The sequence below is a fragment of the Xenopus laevis genome, chromosome 1S (genome assembly GCF_017654675.1).
Source record: "Xenopus laevis strain J_2021 chromosome 1S, Xenopus_laevis_v10.1, whole genome shotgun sequence".
Taxonomy (NCBI): domain Eukaryota; kingdom Metazoa; phylum Chordata; class Amphibia; order Anura; family Pipidae; genus Xenopus; species Xenopus laevis.
The window spans coordinates 26778072-26799766 of NC_054372.1; the positions used below are offsets into that span (position 1 = coordinate 26778072).

At 38.6% G+C, this 21695-nt stretch overlaps 1 protein-coding gene across 3 annotated transcripts in view; it reads right to left on the minus strand.

Annotated features, from left to right (window-relative positions):
- Positions 1 to 21695, minus strand: part of LOC108705937 (BTB/POZ domain-containing protein KCTD8) — a 55611-nt gene that overhangs the window by 28807 nt on the left and 5109 nt on the right. Inside the window, exon 2 of one of the 3 annotated variants that reach the window (XM_041579454.1) lies at positions 7104 to 7168. The exons of the other annotated variants lie outside the window; for them this stretch is intronic. Within the exon in view, the coding sequence (XP_041435388.1) occupies positions 7131 to 7168 (38 nt within the window). The 3' untranslated portion in view covers positions 7104 to 7130. The remainder of the gene's footprint in view (positions 1 to 7103; positions 7169 to 21695) is intronic. 3 annotated transcript variants of the gene reach the window in all.

The window sequence follows — 21695 nt, forward strand, 5'->3', positions numbered from 1 at the left end:
CCCAGAGATTCTGCTCAGCAGGGACAAAGATAAGAAATGCATCAACTAAAAGTATCAATTTAGAACAGTTTACAGGGTCGCCGACCCCCCCCTCCCAGGGCTGCTTCAGAAGGTGAAAAAAGACACTTGACACTTCAATATTAGAAAAACGGTCACATAGAAAATAGAAAGTCATTGGAAAAAGTCATTATTTCTGGTGATCTATCTAAAAATAACTCATTGTTTGAAGCCACCCCTTTACTATCTCAGAATTAAAAAAAAAAATGAATGTACATTGCAGAAGTGTTTAGAATAGCACCCTTATCGATTTTACATTCACTTATTTTAAAGGTTTTCTTTTAAAGCACTTTCATGTTTTGGTGTTACTGTTCCTTTAACAAGACGCAAACAAAATGACAGAAAGCCTTCTTTAAAAGAAACACTAGTATTAGGCAGCACCTCTGAGGGAATGAAGGCACGTTGGACCAGCAGGATGCTCACGGTACTTTAAAAAATATTTTTTCCAGTACATGTTTTTTTGTTGTAATATAAACATTAATAAACTGAGAAAAAAAGAGACATTTGTAGTATTTTTAGACATTACAGAACCTATGGGAAATACAAAAGAGTAGAACATGGACTTTGTTGTGCCTATTTTTACTTTATAATTTAATTAGGTCAGACACATAAGAGGTGCAGAATGTTTGCTACTTTGCATATTTTCTATATGAGAGTCCATTTTTGTAGTCAGTCACATCAGGCCAGATTTTTTCGAATCTTGAATAAAAAAAAAAAAAAAGCTAATATTTGCTGCTTAAATTCTCTGAAGGGATTATATCAGAGAGAGATGATATACTGACCCATTTAGCCAATGAGCTGAGGAATGATATCCAACAAGTGTTCTTGAAAGTGAAGTTATTAGTACGTCTAGAAGTTGCAGCAAGTCTGATCATCAATGCAAATTATTCACTCAATCAAAAGAAGCAGCAGTTGATTATATATGGAAAACAAGTTAATGCTTGATTACATTGATTTAAATGGAACAGATGTTTCCAGAGAAATTTCTAAGTACTTCAGAGGTATCAAAGCAAGACAAGCTTGAATTCAGAGTTTTCTAAAAAAAACCTACTGATATTGGAGCTTATGATTTGTGGAAGATTAGCGATGGGCGAATTTATTCGGCAGGCGCGAATTTGCGGGGAAAATTCACCGGCGTGAAAAAAAAATGGACGCCGACATATTTTCGGCAAAAAACGGACACCGGCGTCAAAAACGAGACGTCTGCGCCATTTCACAAATTTTTCGCTGTTTCGTGAATTTTGCAAATTTTTCGGCGAAGTGAAATGGCGCAAATTCGCCCATCACTATGGAAGATATGTTTCTTGTTAATTTCTCATAGTTATAGGAAGAAGCTGTTTAAAATATTAGTGATGGTGTGCTATTGCGATAAACCTCAGGATTACAATGTTGACAATGGGATTACGTGTCAGTATACAGAATGCCACAGCAACATACTACTTGTTTATAAGTACAGGTTATATTGGATGATGATGAGAATGATGATAATAATGACATCCGTGCAGCCTCTTTTACAGCCCTATAACTGCGTTGCCCTGCAAACCTGTATGTACAGTCTACATTACTTGCATCCCAGAGTAATTTACATATTGCTTTATCGGGTGGTACCTTGACCAATGCCACATGTAATTAAAATATAAACAGGCAATAGATAAATATATATATATATATATATATATATATATATATATATATATATATATAAATAGTTTGCTTTACAGCAGCTAGGCATTAGTAATATCCGTTTTATTGTGTAAGGTAGCATCATCCATCTTTACATTATAAGGTCTTGCAATTAGGGTTCTCTGATCTTACATTTTACTCTGTAACCGTTGTTTGTTAAATTCTTAAAGGAGGACTACCCCCTAAAAACAAATATGTCTTAAAATGCCATATTTTATATACTGAACTAATTGCACCAGCCTGAAGTTTCAGTTTGTCAATATCAGCAATGATCCAGGACTTCAAACTTGTCACAGGGGGTCACCATCTTGGAAAGTGTCTGTGACACTCACATGCTCAGTGGGCTCTGAGCAGCTGTTGAGAAGCTAAGCTTAGGAGTCGTCGCTAATGATCAAGCAGAAAATGAGGTTTGTCTGTAATATAAGCTGATGCTACAGGGCTGATTATTACATTCTGATGCTAATTGCACTAGTTTATGTGCTGCCATGTAATAATTATCTGTATTAATTACTAATCAGCCTTATATTGTGACATTTCTATTCTATATGTACTGTATATTGTGAGTGGGTCCCTAAGCTCAGTAAGTGACAGCAGCACAGAGCATGTGCAGTGAATCAGCAGAAAAGAAGATGGGGAGCTACTGCCTGTTCATTTGTTACAAAAATGAATGCCTATTGATGGTAGGGGACCCTTTTAATGCATCTCCCCCTCACAGCCACAATGATTAAAGCTGGCCATAGATGTAAAGATTTTTAAAAGATCCGGTCGTCATCGTGAGACCACGATCATCTCGTTTATTTTCAAAGTTCACGCCAGGCGCATGACGTCATCACGCCGGCGTCAAGAGCACCAATGGGCACTCCTGACAGCTTCATGCCGTTAAAGGAGAAGGAAAGCCCCAGGGCGCAAAACCCCTCCCCCCCTCCCGTGTATTGCCCCCCCTCCCTCCTCCCCCCTGGCCTACCCCTCCCGCTGGGCAAATGCCCCTAACTTGTTACTCACCCCTCTGCGCAGGTCCTGTCCACGGAGTTCACAGTCGCCATCTTCTCCCACGCGCGTCTTCTTCCTGCTCTGACCGGCGTCTTCTGGCGCATGCGCAGTAGGAACAGGTACCGGTACAGTTCTATTGCGCATGCGCCGAATGTCACGAAGTGAAATCGGAAAACTTCGTGACATTCGGCGCATGCGCAATAGAGCTGTACCGGTACCTGTTCCTACTGCGCATGCGCCAGAAGACGCCGGTCAGAGCAGGAAGAAGACGCGCGTGGGAGAAGATGGCGACTGTGAACTCCGTGGACAGGACCTGCGCAGAGGGGTGAGTAACAAGTTAGGGGCATTTGCCCAGCGGGAGGGGTAGGCCAGGGGGGAGGAGGGAGGGGGGACAATACACGGGAGGGGGGGAGGGGTTTTGCGCCCTGGGGCTTTCCTTCTCCTTTAAAATGTAAACAGTAATTTAAAGATCAATTATCATTGACTTTAATATCATCTAAATGATATAAATTAAAGTAGTGGCCAATTAAAAAATGTCATCATGTGTCTAAAGCTCCCCATAGACGCAAAGATTTCTCTTGCCGAACGACCAATTTAAGCGAAATCTGACCAATCCTTCGAAATTATCCTGCGGTTAGTGGGATTCGAAAGATCGTACATCTTACGATTTTTCAGCAGACATCTGTCAGGAAATTGATCGGCCAGGTTTAAAAATCTTTATCGGTCCCAGTGCAATGTATCTATGTTTGCAGGGCCAAGCAGGCAGCTCACCTTTGTTTTCCTGGCAAATCGGTCTTTTTAGTTGATGGATAGTTGACTTCCAGGGCACGGGTTCGATGAGCGATTATAGGAATTGCTGAATCATGTTTCTGGGTTTCCTAACTTCCTGAGTTCTTGGTTCCTGGCTTCCTAGCCCTTGGCTTGACCCTGATTCTGTTTCTTGCTGCCTGCCTTATTGAACACTTTCCTGAACTTGACTACGCTTACACCTGACCCCTTTTGGATACCTCAAACTTGGACTTTAACCCTAAGCTTTCTCCTTGGTCAGGACTTCTCCCGCTGGGAGCCGATAGGCCCCCTGACTGAAGCATGCTCACCCTGTATTCATTTCTCTTACTTATGTAATTATATAATCAACATTGTCTTTTTATATGACCGAAATGATTCCTATTACTCAGGATTTTCAGTAGAAACAAGCACAGTTTTTTTTAAAATATGTTTTTGTTAAAACCATATAATAAGTATAAAATTTGGCATAGATACAAAGAATTAGTCATATTTATACTTCAACCTAGCTGAAAGACTTGGCACAGATGCAAAACACCCACCCATACTGTACAATAATATACACATCTTTAGATGCAATAACATCTCCAAATTTGAGCTTTAAACTGATTTTATTAATAGGCTTAGTTTTTGCACTCACTTTTCTATAACTCTTCTTTCTAACTCTTGTCTGTATTTGGCATCTTACCACCTGTCCCTCCTGTAACTACTGACATGTAGGGAGTTAATTATTAAAGTCCAAATGCCAAAAACTCTAAAAATTCGAGTTGACTATAAAATCTGAATTTTTAGAGGAAACCGACTGGGAATTTATTAAACCCTGCGGGTGTTAAAAGTCAGAATAAAAAAGTACTCCAACTCAGACCTGCCGAGTTCATGTAGAAGCCAATGGGAGAAGTCCTGAAGATATCCTGATCTCGCTGGGTTTCGGGCGTCAAATATGACAAATTCATACGATTAGAATTTTTTCCCACACAGGAAATTTTCAGAAAAATGCATTGATATAGAAGGGGAAAAAAATCTGTGCAGATTTGGTCAAATTATTTTTGGAAAATTATGAGAACTTTTCAGCTTTTGATTAATCATCCCCCCATCCTTTTAACAGGCAGTATTTCCTGGTCATCTGTTAATAACAAACATCATATTGGTCGCTTTAGGTTTCTGTGATTGGGCACATTTTGTACCTTTTATTACACATGGGAGTTGGTGTTTGCTAATTAAAAAGGGCAGGCAACCCATTAAAAACATTTATACAGGTATGGGATCCGTTATCCAGAAACCCGTTATCCAGAAAGCGGAACGGTCATCTCCCATAGACTCCATTTTAACCCAATAAATTACATTTTTAAAAATGATTCCCTTTTTCTCTGTTATAATAAAACAGTACATATTACTTGACTTTAATTATGGAGACCCCTTGCATATACTGTAACTGCGTCTACCTCATAATTATATACTTTAGAAGAAAGCTAAATATGGCTGTTGTGTTCTACACATTTGTGCCAAGGTTACTGCAGTAGCTTTTGGGTGCAATCCAGGTACTGTTGTTTCTCCTGTATGTAATTCTTTGGAAACGCGTCTCTAAAAGTTCTCCCTGAATCCTCGAGACAGTGATATTGCACCATGGGATCTGGTTAATTTTAATAGTTTGGTTAATAGTTTTAATTTAAGAAAGCTGAGCATTGCTTCTTTCATGTTTAGTCCTCTTGTTATAATACCTTTCTAGGAATGAGGCGAGAGAAAGCTAGAACAACATATAAGGGGAGTACAAAAGTGGAATAAACCTACTGTATCATTTATTTTTATGTGCGCTATAAAGCACCATACTCCCTCCCCATTATAGAATACTGTGTACATATAATAATATGAATTCAAATGTGTATTTATTAATCCTCCTGATTTTTTTTTTACAATAAAGGGCTGCAATAAGGGTGAATTCAACCTGCACTCTACGCATACCGGAACAATATTTGCTCTCTTTTCAAGAACTATTGCAGGTGCTATAATGCGCCATTAAAGTCTGCTCCATCTGGATATTTATATGAGACAGTGCTTCTAATTATTTTTAAAGAGACTAAAATATAGGACTTAAATAAAATATAGGACTAAAGCACATCAGTAGCAATTTTATTCTCAAGTAATTCTGTTTTAGCAAAAGGTATAATGATGGTGCCACTTGAAGTTCCCCCTCCTCCCTCTAACCACTGCAGTTGGCAGATTGTGATTGACATTGGAGGATGTCACTATATCTGATCTGCCTGAAGACAGGGAGCTTCTAACTAATGTCCTTTAGCCCTCTGATGACATGCATTCCTGGCATTTAAGAAACAAGTGTTAGATTCATATTGTTTCCCAATTATCTGTACAAAATTAGTTTGTACAGATAATATGTCATTAAACCTTTCTCCGTGCCAGGGATGCAATAAGTGTTGAAGTGTACATTTTTTTTTTAATGTTGGTCTTTCATACATTTTATCAGTTCATGTATGGGATCCCTTGTCCAGAAACCCATTATCCAGAAACTCAGAATTACGGAAAGGCCATCTCCAATGGACTCCATTTTATCCAAATAATTCAAATGTTAAAAAATTATTTCCTTTATCTCTGTTATAATAAAATAGTACATTGTACTTGGTCCAAACTAAGATATAATTAATCCTTATTGGAAGCAACGCCAGCCTATTGGGTTTATTTAATGTTTGCATGAATTTCTAGTAGATTTAAGGAATGAAGATCCAAATTACATTCTGGATAACAGGTCCCATACCTGTACTAAACAAAGTGATATTATTAGTAGGATAATATTAGTATTAGTAGGATATGGAGATCAACAACTACTCCCCCAAACCCCAAACCTGGCTGTAACCCACCTACAGTATATACAGAATGCCCCGAATAGACTAACAGTTTAAGCTGATCCCACAAATACTATCATTGAAGGTGGTACAAAAAACTTTAATAATTAGGATCACTTTTACTGTCCCCCCTCACCCTCACCCAATCCATGGGTAAACCCATCTTCATTACCAATCTTCAATACTGGTGGGTGTTGTAATTTTTAACCATTATTTTTTAATGGATTATTCAGGACAGTTTTGGCTCATCCAATAACACTCAACATTTATATTAGTGCTATCTTTATTCTTCCATAGCAGTTGAGTGGTACAACTGCAAAAAAACACCTGCATATAATTTTAACAGCTGCTCTTTATACTGAAAATTCCCAAGTGTCTATATGAACAGCACATTTTGCCTGGGAGCTATCTTAAATAGACCGTTACATTATTTAAATGTACTGTATATGAGGTATGCTTCAAGTAAAAAAGCCACAAGGCAAGAATAACAGAAGCATGTGGTTGCATGGTCTGCATCTCTTGCTCAACAACCTCTTACTGAGCCTCAGGAAAAATACTCCATTGTTAAAAGGCTTCAGCTACATCCATCCATTAGGACATTATTGACCTTTCTGCAGAGTATCCAACTAAAATGATTAAATTCCTCCCAACATTCCTGATAAGAAAACTAGGGTAGGACTTAAACAAAAGTCATGGCTGATTACTTCCAAGAAATACCCAAAATTAACTGACCTTGAGATAAGCTTGTTCCTTTTTGGGTCAAAAAGTCAGGACCGTCCTGCCTAAACAGAGACCATCTGGAAATTTAACCAACAGAAAAGCAACAGTCAAAACAATAATATTTTAAATTCAGTACAATTTTAAGTACCCCTGAAATGGCAGATCCAACTTTTCTAATCAACAGAGGGTGCTACAAAGTACATCAGTTTTCAGAAACAATGAACTACATCCCTATTATCTACTCACCATGGAAATCGGTTGAGTCATCTCAGGCTGGTTTGAAAATGTCGTCTGCTATTGCTGCTGTTACAATTATTTGGATTGTCCAAATGGAACCATAGACAGGTAGACGCATTGTGTAAGGCCCTTATGTATGGTATCAGTACATCTCAAGTTATTTATGAACTTGTAGATAGGCAAACATGAAGAAGTATAATAGTTTGTATTTATGTTGAACTGAGCAAATTCTGTAAATGCTGTTTATTGTATTATACCAGGGGTATCTAGTGCAGGTATGTGACTTGTTATTCAGAATCAGTGCCGGGCCATCTCGACCAGGCGCCCTAGGCCTTATTCAGAATCCTTGGAACCTGAGGCTTTCTGGATAAGGGATCTTTCTGTAATTTGGATCTCCATAACTTAAAGGTGGCCATACACAGGGAGATCTGCTCATTTGGCGATATTGCCAAACGAGCGGATCTCTTCCCTATATGCCCACATTGAGGTGGGCGAAATCGGGCTGATCCTATCGTGGGCTCAAGGGCCCAACGATCAGATCAGAATGGAAGCAATACGGACGGTCGGATAGTGGCACTGCATCAATGAACAGATGCAGCCGCGATCCGACTGGACTTTTTTTTTGGCCAGATATCGATCTTGGACGCCCGTCGGATGGCCCCACACATGGGCCAATACACTACCAACTCGGTCTGTCCGCAGCTTTTATCGGCCTGTGTATGGGGGCCTTAAATCTACTAAAAAATTATTTAAACATTAAATAAACCCAATAGCCTGGTTTGCCTCCAATAACGACTAATTATATCTTAGTTTGGATCAAGTATAAGGTACTGCCTTCTAAATTACATGGAAAAAGGCAATCATTTAAAGAAAAAAGTTTGAATTATTTGATTAAAATAAAGTCTATGGGAAATGGCCTTCCCCTAATTCAGAGCTTTCTGGATAACTGGCTTATGGATAACAGATCCTATACCTGTACATCTTTCCATGTATTTTTGTGTGTACTCCCTTAAGATAATGTACCCATTTTGCTTGCAACTGTGGGTGCCCAATTTCACAACAGGAAAACTGCTAGTGATTTTCTCCTGTCTGTATCAGCCAATGACCTGATTAGCAGACATTTTATCTTGCTCTGCCAGTTACTCCCTGCCAGACAAACAGATGCTCAGCAACTTCCCATGCCAGCAATCTTTACCTCACAACAACAGCTATAGTCAGAAGTTAACAACTCTCCAGCAAGTTCTGCTTTGCAAACAAAAAAAAAGTGTACTGTATGGGCACCGTCTGACCCAGTCCAAAAATTCCTTTTAACCCATTGACGCTCGTTTTCTTAATTCTAACTGCACTAGGCTGGCATAAAGTCATTGCTGACTGCTTGCTAGACCGGGAAAATGTTTTGCCACGTAACTACAAATACTATTTAGCTCCATAGATGCCATATCTTTATTGATCTAGTTTTCTTTGTAGGTGAGTTCAGACAGGTCCATTCCTTGGTTTATACAGCAGATTAAAAGCTACAGAAAAAAAGGTTTCTTTTCCCCAATACACGTACTGTACCTACACAAAACAACATACTTTGACAACAAAAATCAGAAATATGCAGGACTTGATATAGTTGCCATTTTAAAGTTTCTTATAAACACAGAGGTTCCTAGACATTAGTCAGTTGTTGGAAATGCAGTGCACTTCTAAATTCAAAAGAATTGATTTCTGGCCCAATCCATGCTCACCAACATTCAAATCATACTTGACTTACCAGTGTCTTCCTGTACATGTGAGTGACACTCCCTAATGTCTCTATACACTACCATATTATTGACATAGACAATGCTCACATTGATGTGCAGAATGCTCATTTGTTAGGGAACTCACACTATGACCGTTTCCAATATGTATTGACACTGCACCATCATTCCCTCTGCTCCTGTCCCTTTTTGGCACCTTGTATGCATTTAAATCCCACATTTCTTGCCCAAGGTTTCTGGTTTCTCAGGAGCTGCTCAACCCAGTTTCTGTGTCCTCTGCTCTTCTGGTTTATGACTGAAAACAGTTTTTCTTCTGGTTTTTGCCTGCCCACAACTACAACCTTGCCTTCCCTAGTCTGCACCTCACCAGTTGCTAGTATTGACCTCTGAGTAGATTCCCTTTTGGTATCAACTCAAAAAGTTCCTGGCATCAGCAAAGACCATTGCTGCTCTACAAAAGTATAAGACAAGTTCCAGTTCTTTGCTCAGGGTTACACCCTTCCAGAACATTTCTATGTTCTATGGGTTTTATTAGAAAACTGGAGTTAGCACAGAACTAAGGTCCTAATTCATATTCTGCCGTGGAAAATATCTAAAAAGAATATGTATGTTCTCTCTGTGTGGGTTCCTCCAAAAACGTACAGGCAGGTGGATGCTCCTGATGATGATACTAGTGTGTGTGTATCAAATACTTAAAAAATATTTACTAACACTTGTTTACAATAATACACTTTAAACATTTCCCTTATTTGCTAAAATAAATATATAGGGTGTATTCACAAATTATTTCTGTCTATAAGCAGAGTTTATTTTCCACAGTTTAAAAATACATGCTCAAAATGTATTACGAAAATGTAGATAAAAATTCTCACCCAAAAAAAAATCTGATCTGCGAGCATTGTTAAATATCTGGATGTGACAAACTGGAACCATAATTATATTGCCAATTATGTGTTTTTGCTACTGAAAGGCAGAAATAGCTTTCAATCATTCATAATTGCTTTGATGAATGTGGGAACATTAACCAGAGGTAAGAATTATGTCAACGCTCTTATCGAGGTGGTAAAATGTGACAAGCACTTCAGGAAGAACACGTAGGAACGGATGGGACCTAAAGAACAATCTAGAATGAAAGCACCATATAATCACAGTAGACATGAATGAGCAGAGAAATGCAACAATAAATATATGTTGCAATTAAGAAATCCTGTTGAAATGTCAATTCAAGTCAATAAAATGTAAGGAAAAGGGTAATAAAAAGCTAGTTGATTCTGCTGTTGTAGACTGCACCAGATACCATCATCCATTATAGAGGAGGGCACCACCTAAAAACCTGCTACCTTTTTTGAATGACCTTTATTCTACAAGAAATTTTATATTTCCATGTTCCAGGATTAAAACAGTATCAATTGGATGGGTGTGAAAAACTTAAAGGGCACGTAAAGGCAAAAAAATAAAATCCCATATTTACTTTCTTCAATGAAAAAGAAACCTATCTCCAATATACTTTGATTAAAAAATGTGTACCGTTTTTTTAAGAAACCTGACTGTATGCAGTGAAATTCTCCCTTCATTTACTGCTGTGGATAGGAATTGTCAGATGGTCCCTAACTGCTGAGCAGAGAAACAATCATACTTATGAACAGCAGGGGGAGCCCCCGCCTTACTTCCCAGCCATGCAGAACTCAAGCAGCTTTGTTTATGACGATCCCTAAGCAGCCCAGACCACACTGAGCATGTGTCTTAGTCTTGCAAAGATGTTTAACAAAGTTGCAAGATGGTGACCCCCTGTGGCCAACTTTGAAAGCATAAATCATTTGTTTGATTAGGCTTGTGGTGCAGTAAGTTCATGTTTATGTTTAGTATACAAAATACACCATTTCTATTTTAGACTTTACATGCCCTTACAACACAATGGATTATATTATTACCAGAATCCTTTAGTGCTTTAAGTCTCCGAAGTTGCTTTACAAGGAAACTTCGGGCGACTTCGGAAAACGAAGCGCTCTGAGTGCCGGTGATTTACATTCTAACTGGCGGGAAAGCAGTTTGGGAAGATTAGTCACCCCGAAGAAGAGGAGATTTGTCACAGGGCGACTAATCTCCCCGAATCTGACAGTTTGTTTCTGCCCTTAGGGGTGCAGAGTGTAACCAGACCTTGCAAGTTCTTTTAGAATGACCACTAAAAGGCTCGCTATGTGCATCTGCGGTTTCTGTATATGACCCCTTCGGTTTATAGCTAACATTTTAACCCTTTGTGAGTTTAGCGTTTGCCATGTTATTAAAACATTCTTGACTGTCAGGAAGCTGTTGCTAATCGGAGGATGTACCACTTGGATCATTGAGCTTAGTGGCTTCTCTTAAAGTCTAACATCCTACTGAATCTTTAATCCCCAAAGTTTAAGACTTACCATAAGACATTTAACAGTATGTCTTTACAGCAAAGATGAAAACCAACCATCTCTAATAAACATAAGCCAGCCGTGGTATATAAAGTACTAGTGATGAGCGAATTTGTGATGTGAAACTGCGAAAAAGTTTGCGAAATATGTTTTTTTGACGTGTAAAGCTTTTTTTTAACATGCGTTTTTTTTATGGGTTTTTTTTTTTGATGCGTAAAACTAAACGGATGCCATATTTTTGCTGCGGTTTCATGAAACCTTTCACCTGTGGCGAAACATTGAAACTCACCGTGAAACTGACCATCACTATACTTTACATGTTTCTAGACAAGTGATTTGACAGGTCCCATCCATACTGTAAGAATGTTCTCACATAAAAATACCTTGCATAGGGGGGGAAACAAATTACAAATCCAAATCCCAATTCTTTTTTTCTTTTATCCCTTAGATTTGTCTACATTAAAACTTTTTCCCCTACTATTTCAAAGTTCAGACAGTTTTCTGCTCCTGTTCAGGGAATATGGAAGTAATTACTCAAACTCCACCCACTGCCATTAGACAACAATATACCTTGCGTGACTAATATGGTGCTTTTATCAACACACTGTTGGGTTCCACGTATCGCTCTGAGTTTAAAGATATTCCAACCTGCACAACAATGAGGCTGTGCCAAGAGATCTTTACAGCTATAAAGAACCTCATTCAAAATAAAACAAGGTGTTGAAAGCAATTACAATAGGCTTTTCATTTCAGACAATCATTTCTTGCATATATTCAGCCTATGCCTTTCTTTGCTCAGTAGCTGAATGTATGCAGAAATCCCACTGGAATGCCAATTAGGGTATTCCTTGCATTTTTCAAAATATGTTACTTTTAAATCCCAACATCATTTTGTTTTATGAAGATGTTAGGTATCCTGCATTGTGATCATGGCCTTGGGATATCGTGATTCTATTCAGGTTGTCTGCTCTTAGTTTCAGTGTACAGTTCCATGCTGGAGAAATGAATGGGGTTTTGTCCCAAGCACTTGCGTCTGAATTTCAAATTGAGCCTGACTAGAGATCCACGCATGCCGTGATGAATGGCAACCAGAATTAGACAAATGGGCATTTAAACCCTCGCTTCTTGTGCCGTCAGGTTTCAGATGTGCTTTAAGGGGCCCATTTACTTAGTTCGAGTGAAGGAATAGAATAAAAAAAACTTCGAATTTCGAATGTTTTTTTTGGCTACTTCGACCATCGATTTGGCTACTTCGACCTTCGACTACGACTTCGAATTGAACAATTCGAACTAAATCATTAGAATATTCAACCATTCGATATTCGAAGTACTGTCTCTTTAAAAGAAACGTCGACCCCCTACTTCGCCACCTAAAACCTACCGAGGCTCAATGTTAGCCTATGGGGTAGGTCCCCATAGGCTTTCTACGTTTTTTTTGGTCGTAGAAAAATCGTTCAATCCATTGATTAAAATCCTTCGCACCGAGCGATTTTTCGTTCAATTGTTCGATCAAACTATTTGCGGTAAATCCTTCAACTTCGATATTCGAAGTCGAAGGATTTAGATTCGGCAGTCGAATATGGAGGGTTAATTAACCCCCGATATTCGACCATATGTAAATCTGCCCCCTAATGTCAGTTTTCTCCTGTATCAAGCTTCAGAGACTGTCCTACATATAGCCAGGCCGCAGGCTAATAGTACACCAGCATCATTTGGTTGAAATGTTTGGAGCAGTAATGAGCGAATCTGTACAATTTGCAAAACAGAAAAAACGTGTGCATTGAAGTTTATGGCCATTGAAGTTAAGCAAAATATATTGAAGTCAATGGGCTTTTTTGTGGATTTTTTTTACACCAAATGCATGAATGCCAATGGCTTTTTTTTTGCAGGTGTTGGTTGAGTTTTCTTTCAGGGCATTTAAAGCATTCTTTAAAATATAGTGTTGCTTTCTGAAAAGAATTTGGAATAAAAATATTGACGGGAAGAAGTAATTTATTTAAGTCAAAGTTTACAAGTATACTGTACAACAAAAACCCAAATCATAAAAAAAAATGGAGGCTTTAATAAATTTCATGTATTGCTCAATTCATAACTGAAGTCATAACGCTGCTCTGCCATGTGTTTTGAAGTATATTTGATGTCATATTTAATAATAATTTTAAATAAATGGTTGATTAAGACAGACACCGCTGTATCATTATTGACTTTTTAAATGCAAGTATTAATGGAAAATGAAGCATTCTAAGCACTTACTGCCTGCAAAGCTACAGGGATTGCATTTTATCTGAGGAGTTAACCAAAGAAAGGCTTCCCAGGTACGACTCAAACCAAATATGTAAAATGGAAATAACTAATTGCAGAATGAAAGATACACTAGGAAATGTGCACTTCTATATCTTATATGTAATAGTAATTCTCATTTCAAATAAAGCCAAAAACACCTTAACCCTCAGCAAGTCACGGTCAAGGAAACCTATACATTATTATTCTTTATGAAAAAAGTCTACAAATGAGGTGAAAAATAAAGAAGCACCTACTTTTGCATACACATAGTATGCTCCACGGTTAAACAATACCTATGCCCATATATTTTATTCCCCTTTTAAGGGGAACTATTGCAAAAATAAAATTTTAATATAAACTTCACCACACTGAAATAAGGTATTTTCTAATTATAATAACTTAAATATTCTCTACTGTTTCTGATATGATTAAAGTATTTCTTCACTATTTCCCTCTCAGCACTATTCATTCTTCATTCAGGAGTTGGGTGTCAGATTTTAATTGATCGATCAAATATAACCTTTGGGAGGGCTCTTATTGTATGATATATTATACTATATATTGATTATATAGATGCTGGAAAGGTATGTAAAGAAGAACACATACACAGTGGCGGATCTACCGGGGGAGCAGGGGGTGCAATTGGGCCAGGGTCCGCACCCCCTCAGGGCCCCCCGGCAGCACGCGCACCGCTGCTATCCGTTGCGCGCCTCTGTTTTCTTTGTGGAAAATCGCATACGGAGGGGGGTGGGGGGGCCTGGTGGCATGTCCCGCGCCAGGGCCCGCCCCCTCCAGTTACTGTACTGCACATACATAAGGGTCAGGGCACACGCTCAGATTCGGGGAGAGTAGTCACCCGACGACAAATCTCCTCTTCTTTAGGGAAACTAATCGGCCTCTCGCCTGCTAGAATGTAAATCGCCAACGGGATGGCACTCGGAGTGCTTCGCTTTCCAAAGTCGCACGAAGTTTCCTCGTGAGGCAACAACACTATCCCATCGGCAGTTTACATTCTGGCCGGTGGGAGGCAGTTTGGGGAGATTAGCCGCACCGAAAGAGAGGAGAATTTTTGCCGGGCGACTAATCTCCCCGAATCTGAGTGTGTATTATTATATAAATGAGTGCTGTGTGTGTTTTCTGTTTACTAAAAAGTATACCCTAATTAAGATTCTGGGTGCTTATTCATCAAAAGGTTGTATGTTTAGGACAAGATCACATGTGCTTATACATGATTGAGGTCAGGGAGGTTTTTTTCATTTCTTGTTCTTTTCTGGTATAAATAGATTTCTGCTGATTCTTTTTTTTTTCACTAAAAGCGTAAGATGAATTATGTATGAATGAAGGGTTGAACTTGATGGACTCATTCACTTAGGCTTAACAGCCATGTTCCTTTAATAACTTTAGGTAAAGTCAAATACAAGAGTCCTCTGCACTCAACCCATTATCAATATATTTAAGACAGCGACATTTTGTGCATACTGCTACTAAAAAATGCCTTACCCTTTAAACAAAACAGGGATTGTTTGTCCATATATTGCAATATATTTAAGCTGGCCAACTACGTCAAAGTCATCCCATATCTGGCCAGTCCTATGCTCAATTTTATCTGATTCATTAAGAATTCTATTGCTTCATTATACATTTTACAAAGGGACTTGGTTTTACCTGCAACTTAACTTGCTGCTTTCAAAGTAAACCTCCATACTTGGCTGCCCTTTTATTAGACACCAGTGGGTTCACCTGACTATAGTTGGGATAACTTTAGGGTTAGGGTTGCTACTCCATAGAATGGCAACATGCTACATGCGTAGGAGAAAATAATTCAAATTTTATCCTTATTACTAGTACAAGACCTGGCCAATATGTAAAAAGTCCCATATGAAATGAAATGTGGCCTATGTTATTATTTGTGCCAATGGATCACATTTCTTTCCTATAAGCTTTCACCTTCTTAAACCCAGTAACTTCGCAAACAATAGATAGTGGAAAAAATATCAGGGCAAAATGCCCATGTGCTTTTTGGCATCATTAATGCAACCTAAGTGCATAAGAATAAACCAGAAAAGCTGCTGATCTATGAGGAACATATACAGATATGAGGCAAATACTTCTTTGTTTATTTTCTAGAGATTTTTGCAGGTACCATCAAGGGACACATCAAATGTACAACCTTTTTATATAAGGCTAAATATGGACAGGTTTGCAATAAAACCCAATTATATTACATTAGAGCTTCTCTTAACGATAAAACCATGATTCCAAAGTGTCAGTTAAATATTTAGATGTCTATTACTACAGTTGTTACATGGGGCATAGCCAACCACCTTGTCAAATGTCTCTCATGGAGTTTAGTCTTCCAAGATCCGGCCCAGTGCATTGTTCATGCTGTATGACTCCATGCAAGGAAGCACACAAAACCCTTTATGTACAATTGTATTACTTAATAGTGCCCTCTTTTTAAATCGGCATCTTGCTGCTCTATATTTTAGTAAACCCTCAGTGCAATATGATTAGAATTAAAAGAGTAGGATAGTCAGATGAAAAAGTAAATGGGTTTGCCAAGTTGATGTATATGGAAGATGTTTTGCCTACAGCATAAGTGGACCATTATATTATAAATGTACCTGTCCTTCTGGTTGCAATAGTGAGACCATACTACATTTACTACATTGTAAAAGTAAGCACACTGTTCTAAATGGCCCTGTTATAAAGCAATGGGGATTCCACCGGCACACAGGGTGGTTTTCAGTGAATGGACACAAATTATATTCTGGGGCATTATTCTATAACAGCCAGTGGCAAAACAAAAATGCTTAGCCCCCCTCACAAAAAAGTATTTGGAGGGTTCCAGCATGAATATTAGTCTCTTCCCAGACCTCCCACCACCACCCAAATAGTTCCTTCCCCCATTCCCACCCACTCATGTCCTGGGGAAGGTAAGAAACTGGCTGGGGAACTGTTTTTCTAACAACTATAGATGAAGGTTATGCCACTGACACCAGCACTGAAAAACAGCCTGCCACCCTGCAAAACTGGTGAGACTGCAAGGTCAAATGCTGTCAATTTTATCTTGTATCCACTTTCACCTTTGAACAATGGACCTCCCATAATTGGCAGATTGCTGGTTTTAATAAGATGGAATAGTTCTGTGTCCTATGAGGCAAGAGAAAAATAGCTTAAGAGGCAATACTTCCCCTCCTTATTATAAGATATGTTTCCCAAGAGTTTTGTTTCTTCAGATATGCTCTAGAACCATTCCAGATTTTGATTAGATTCCATTATTCATGCTTTTTACATATAACTGTGCTATTAATTCAAAGTTTTGCTTATACATTTATATTATCATCTATAAACCACTTTGCACTTTATTTGTGCTATAATTATATGTGAGTCTACCTTCTGCTCTGCACACTATCAGAGATAATTATCACAAAACATGCATATTAAAAGCATACTACATACATACTTCAAAATGATTATTAATAGTGATGGGTGAATTTGGGGCGTTTCGCCGAAAAAATTGCGAATTTCCTGCGAAATTCGCAAACAGCAAAAAATTTGCGGGAATTCGCCCGAATCCACACCTGGCGAACAAATTCGCCCATCACTAATTATCAAGAAAAATAATGCAGAACTTCACTTCAATCTACTTGTGTGGCTGTGGCCTTATTATACGCTCCAGTTGCACGCAATTTATCTGCCATCAAAAATCTTTCAAGAGCAATGTACAAAGAAGACCCGCTACGTTCCTTCTGGTCTACAGCTGTAATAAGGTTTGGAGATTTTTGTACCTAAATCAATTTAAAAATCACACAGGGTGCAATGGAGTTGGGTGTTAGACAATTTAGAGATAATTTGTTAATTTCTAAGTCTGTGCTTGTGGTGTTCCTACAACAGTGTAGTCCATGTTGTTTAAGTGCAACTCATTAATTGCCCCATACAGTTTTAAAAGTTTACATGACTGATATCTTATAATACTTTCTCAATAACTCCTCTTGATTCTACAATACCTCCAGCAAAAACAAAGAAGCAACATAGAATCATCAAAAAGGTTGATGGCTGCTTAAGCATTTTCTGTACGAACATATGTAATTGATTGATTGATGGTCAATGAAAAGCTCAAGTGCAAATTGTTGGTATGACTTTTCTTCTTAAAGTCCACTTCTGCAAACATAGCACAATGCTTGTGTATTGTTTGCTATCCATTTTATTTAATATATTTCATTCTCTCACTGTTCCTCAATTTGCTACTGCTACTTTACCTTAATTTTCTCTTTTTGTTCCCCCAATTTTCTTTTCTCTCCTGTTCTCTCCTGTTCTCAATAACCTTCTCTGATGCCTCTACCTTCCTCATCTGTATAGCAGTTCTCCACCCCTTCTCTACTTCTCCATCTTTTCACTCCTTTTATCTTCTATGCTCTTTTAGCTTGTGATTTTTTTTTATCTTCTATATGCTTGTTAACCTTTTATCCCTAGGAGTGGGAGGAGCAAAGAAAAAAAATTCTTGGATTAAAAACTCTTGCATTCCCCCTGAGCAGATGCAATTTCAAAGACTAAAAGCAATAGAGGGATGGCATCCCTGTGCATCCCTCCCCAATTCCAGCACTGCCTTTCTATATTTCTATTTTTATTGTATATTAATTTTTTTTTTTCATCTAATACAGCATATAATTACTGGTGCTTTCTATTTTTTTTCAAATTAGAATAAGAACAGTGTTCAGCTAACTGCTGCCCTCTTCCTAGATGTCCAGGTATGTGTAATAGAAAGCACACCCTGTAATATCGGTGCTTATAACCAGGTTTTTAAAGGCAAAATTGTTCACAATGTGAACAGTTTTTCTGTTATCAACCTATATTGCATGCCCCCATTTGTGTTCTTGAAAATGGTGTTTTGAGTTGAACTCTCCTTTCTAAAGCTAAATACCCTAACTATTAATGTTGCCTATTGTATGGCACTGGTTCATCTGGAGTAAGTGGAATTAATTTCTGTAATGCCGAAGCGAAACAGAATTCCCTTGTCTCTGTTCTGATGTGAATATAACACAGGCACAGACCTGCTTGAACTGTCACTGTCCCTTATATATGCAGTTGTGGCTACCATTAGTGATTCCCCAATAAAATACATATGTTGTTGCTGAAATAGGATAGAGGAAAGAGCATACAGTAGTATGACTGCTGATCTGTTTCTTAAGCTACAGAACAACCACTGAACCTCATACCCTTAAACTGGTGGCCACCCACATTTATAAAATAATGGTGCACGTTAGAAATGTACCTGTCCTCCTGTTGCAATAGAGAGACCTCGATGGTGAGAAGCACTGGGTTGGGTAATTGTTCTATGCACACATTGCACAGCATTGAAAAACTGCCTGCCACCCTGTAAAACTGCTGAGACGTGGTACTGCGAGGTCAAGTGACAAAGCCATCAATACAATACAATACAATCTTGTAACCTCAGTCGCCCATAATAGGTAGATTTGTTGTTTTAATAAGATGGAATTGCTCTACATCATATGTGATAGAGAAAACTGGCATAAGCGGAAATGATTTCCCTTCTGATTATCACATTAAAGATATATGTGAGTCTACCTTCTGCTGTGCACACTGTTATCAGAGACAACTATAACCACAGAGAAATGCATACTAAAAGCTTATTCAATACATGTTACAAGAAGTTGATGAAGAAAACTAATACAGTACTTCATTACAATCTACTTCCAATGACACAGATCTGTTCTTGACAGTGCTGCTTATCTATACACTTATGCACAAGCTACACAAGTTTGGTTCCCTTCCCCTGCACTCATACTGCTCTCACCAAACACTTTTGAAGTGACACCAAATAGCTTATCTATAAACCCTCTGATGATTTAACCTATATGGTGCTGACACTTAATCTCCAGTGTGCTTGTGCTGGAGATTCTACATCTCCAAATTACAGTAAAGTCAATGGAAAACAACAACGTCATGCCCATATCGTGCAAAATGTGCCGGCAGCAAAATTAATGTCACATGGGTGGATGTGCCTTTATCATGGTATGGGGATTCCATTGGTACACAGGGTCATTTTTAGTGAATCAATTCCACATCAATGGAACACTGTAAAGAATTAGCTAAAGTGGCGTAACAGTGGGCCCCCTTGCAAAACAGTCTTTAGAGGGGTCCAGTACACTCTGATTCTCAACCTTCCACCCACTTCCTGCCTCTGCCTAATACTCGCCTTAACTCCACCCACACCCAGACTGACTCCACCCACTGCCCCGCCCTGACCCCACCTACTTCTCTGCTCCGTGCCGACTTGCGCTCCAATACCCCTGGCAGGTAAAAGAGTTGCTGGGGAAGGTTGGGGGGTTCTCGTTAACTATAGAGGAAGCAGACCTCCTCTATAGTTATGCCACTGATTAGCTAGGTATTAGCTCTATGCCCACCTATTGGTGGGTCACTTGACAGAGTAGAAACAATATATCCCCCCCAATCCACTATATTACATTGAAACTCTGTAGAAATAAACTTGTCCAATTTTTATCGAACCCAAAGGAAGGACGGCACTCCGATAAGGCAGATAACTGGTTTATTGCATAGCTCTGCAGTAATATCACACCTTATGCGTTTCGGGACTCAATCCCTTAGTCATAGGCATACACACCAACAACTTTATCTACAAAACAGTAGTGGCGACCCCTACTGGGCCTTTTTACATAATCACAATTAAAATTCACGGTTTTATTCGTCATAGTAATAAAAATAATATCACAAAGTTAAAAACCTTGTTTGTATATTAAAATATATTATTTGTGTATTAAAAATGGTGTTATTCCAAATGGACCCTGTGTCACTGTATGCTTCTTTCTTTATCCTAATGTAAGAAGTTATGCCCGGTTCTATTCAACTGGGATGTATATATTCGAAAAAAGTATATGTATATAAAGAATACAGAAAATATATAGAGATTTATTTAAAAGCAAATGTGGGGGAATGGAGGGGGCTGATAACAGCTAGTATAAATATGAAATATCGTGTCTAGTGTTCAGTCCCTTGGGTATTCTGGTCCCTAATTTTAATATCCAGAACACTTCTCTCAAATTTAACGAACACATCACCACCTCTCAGTGGTGTCTTGACTTGTTCGATAACCTTAACTGGCAGGTCTTGGATCCCCTTACCAGAACATAAGGAGAAATGCTTGCCAACATGGAACCCCTCATCTTTTTTAGTGATATCCTACTTTTGCTAAGGAAGATGCTGACTAAATGGAATAGTGCTTTATCCAGGTCTTCCATAGAACTAATGGGTCTTATAATCAATTATAAAAAGCAGGACCTTTCCAATACAAGGGAGGATATCAAGGAGTCTCAACTGCATTTGATGACTATTGATAAGACCCCTGAGCTTGAAGAGCTGGATACACAACTGAAGATTTGTCTACAAAATCTTGAGACTTGAGTGAGTGCTCGGAAAAAGCTTAAACTAAAAAGGGATAAAAGAGATTATGAGAACAATATGGTGTATATATGGAACAAACCCAGGTCCATATTTAAATATAAGAATAAATCCAGGAATCACAATCACAATAAATCTGTTTCCTTTTCAAGCGTTTCTAGCGACTCGGGTGAGGAGACTTCTTTTTGTACAGAGGACATGGAGATGACATCTCTATGCACCACCAGGAGTCCTCCTGGTGGTGCATAGAGATGTCATCTCTATGCTCCTGGTGGTGCATAGAGATGACATCTCTATGCACCACCAGGAGGACTCCTACCGAAGCTGATCTAGAGGATCTGGATACTACTGATTAGGGATGTAGCGAACTGCCGTTTATGTGTTCGCGAACGCCGTTCGCGAACACCGGCAAAAAATGCGAACAGTTCGCGAACTTCGAACACCCGCAAAATCGTTCGATTCGAACGATCGAAGGATTTTAATCGTTCGATCGAACG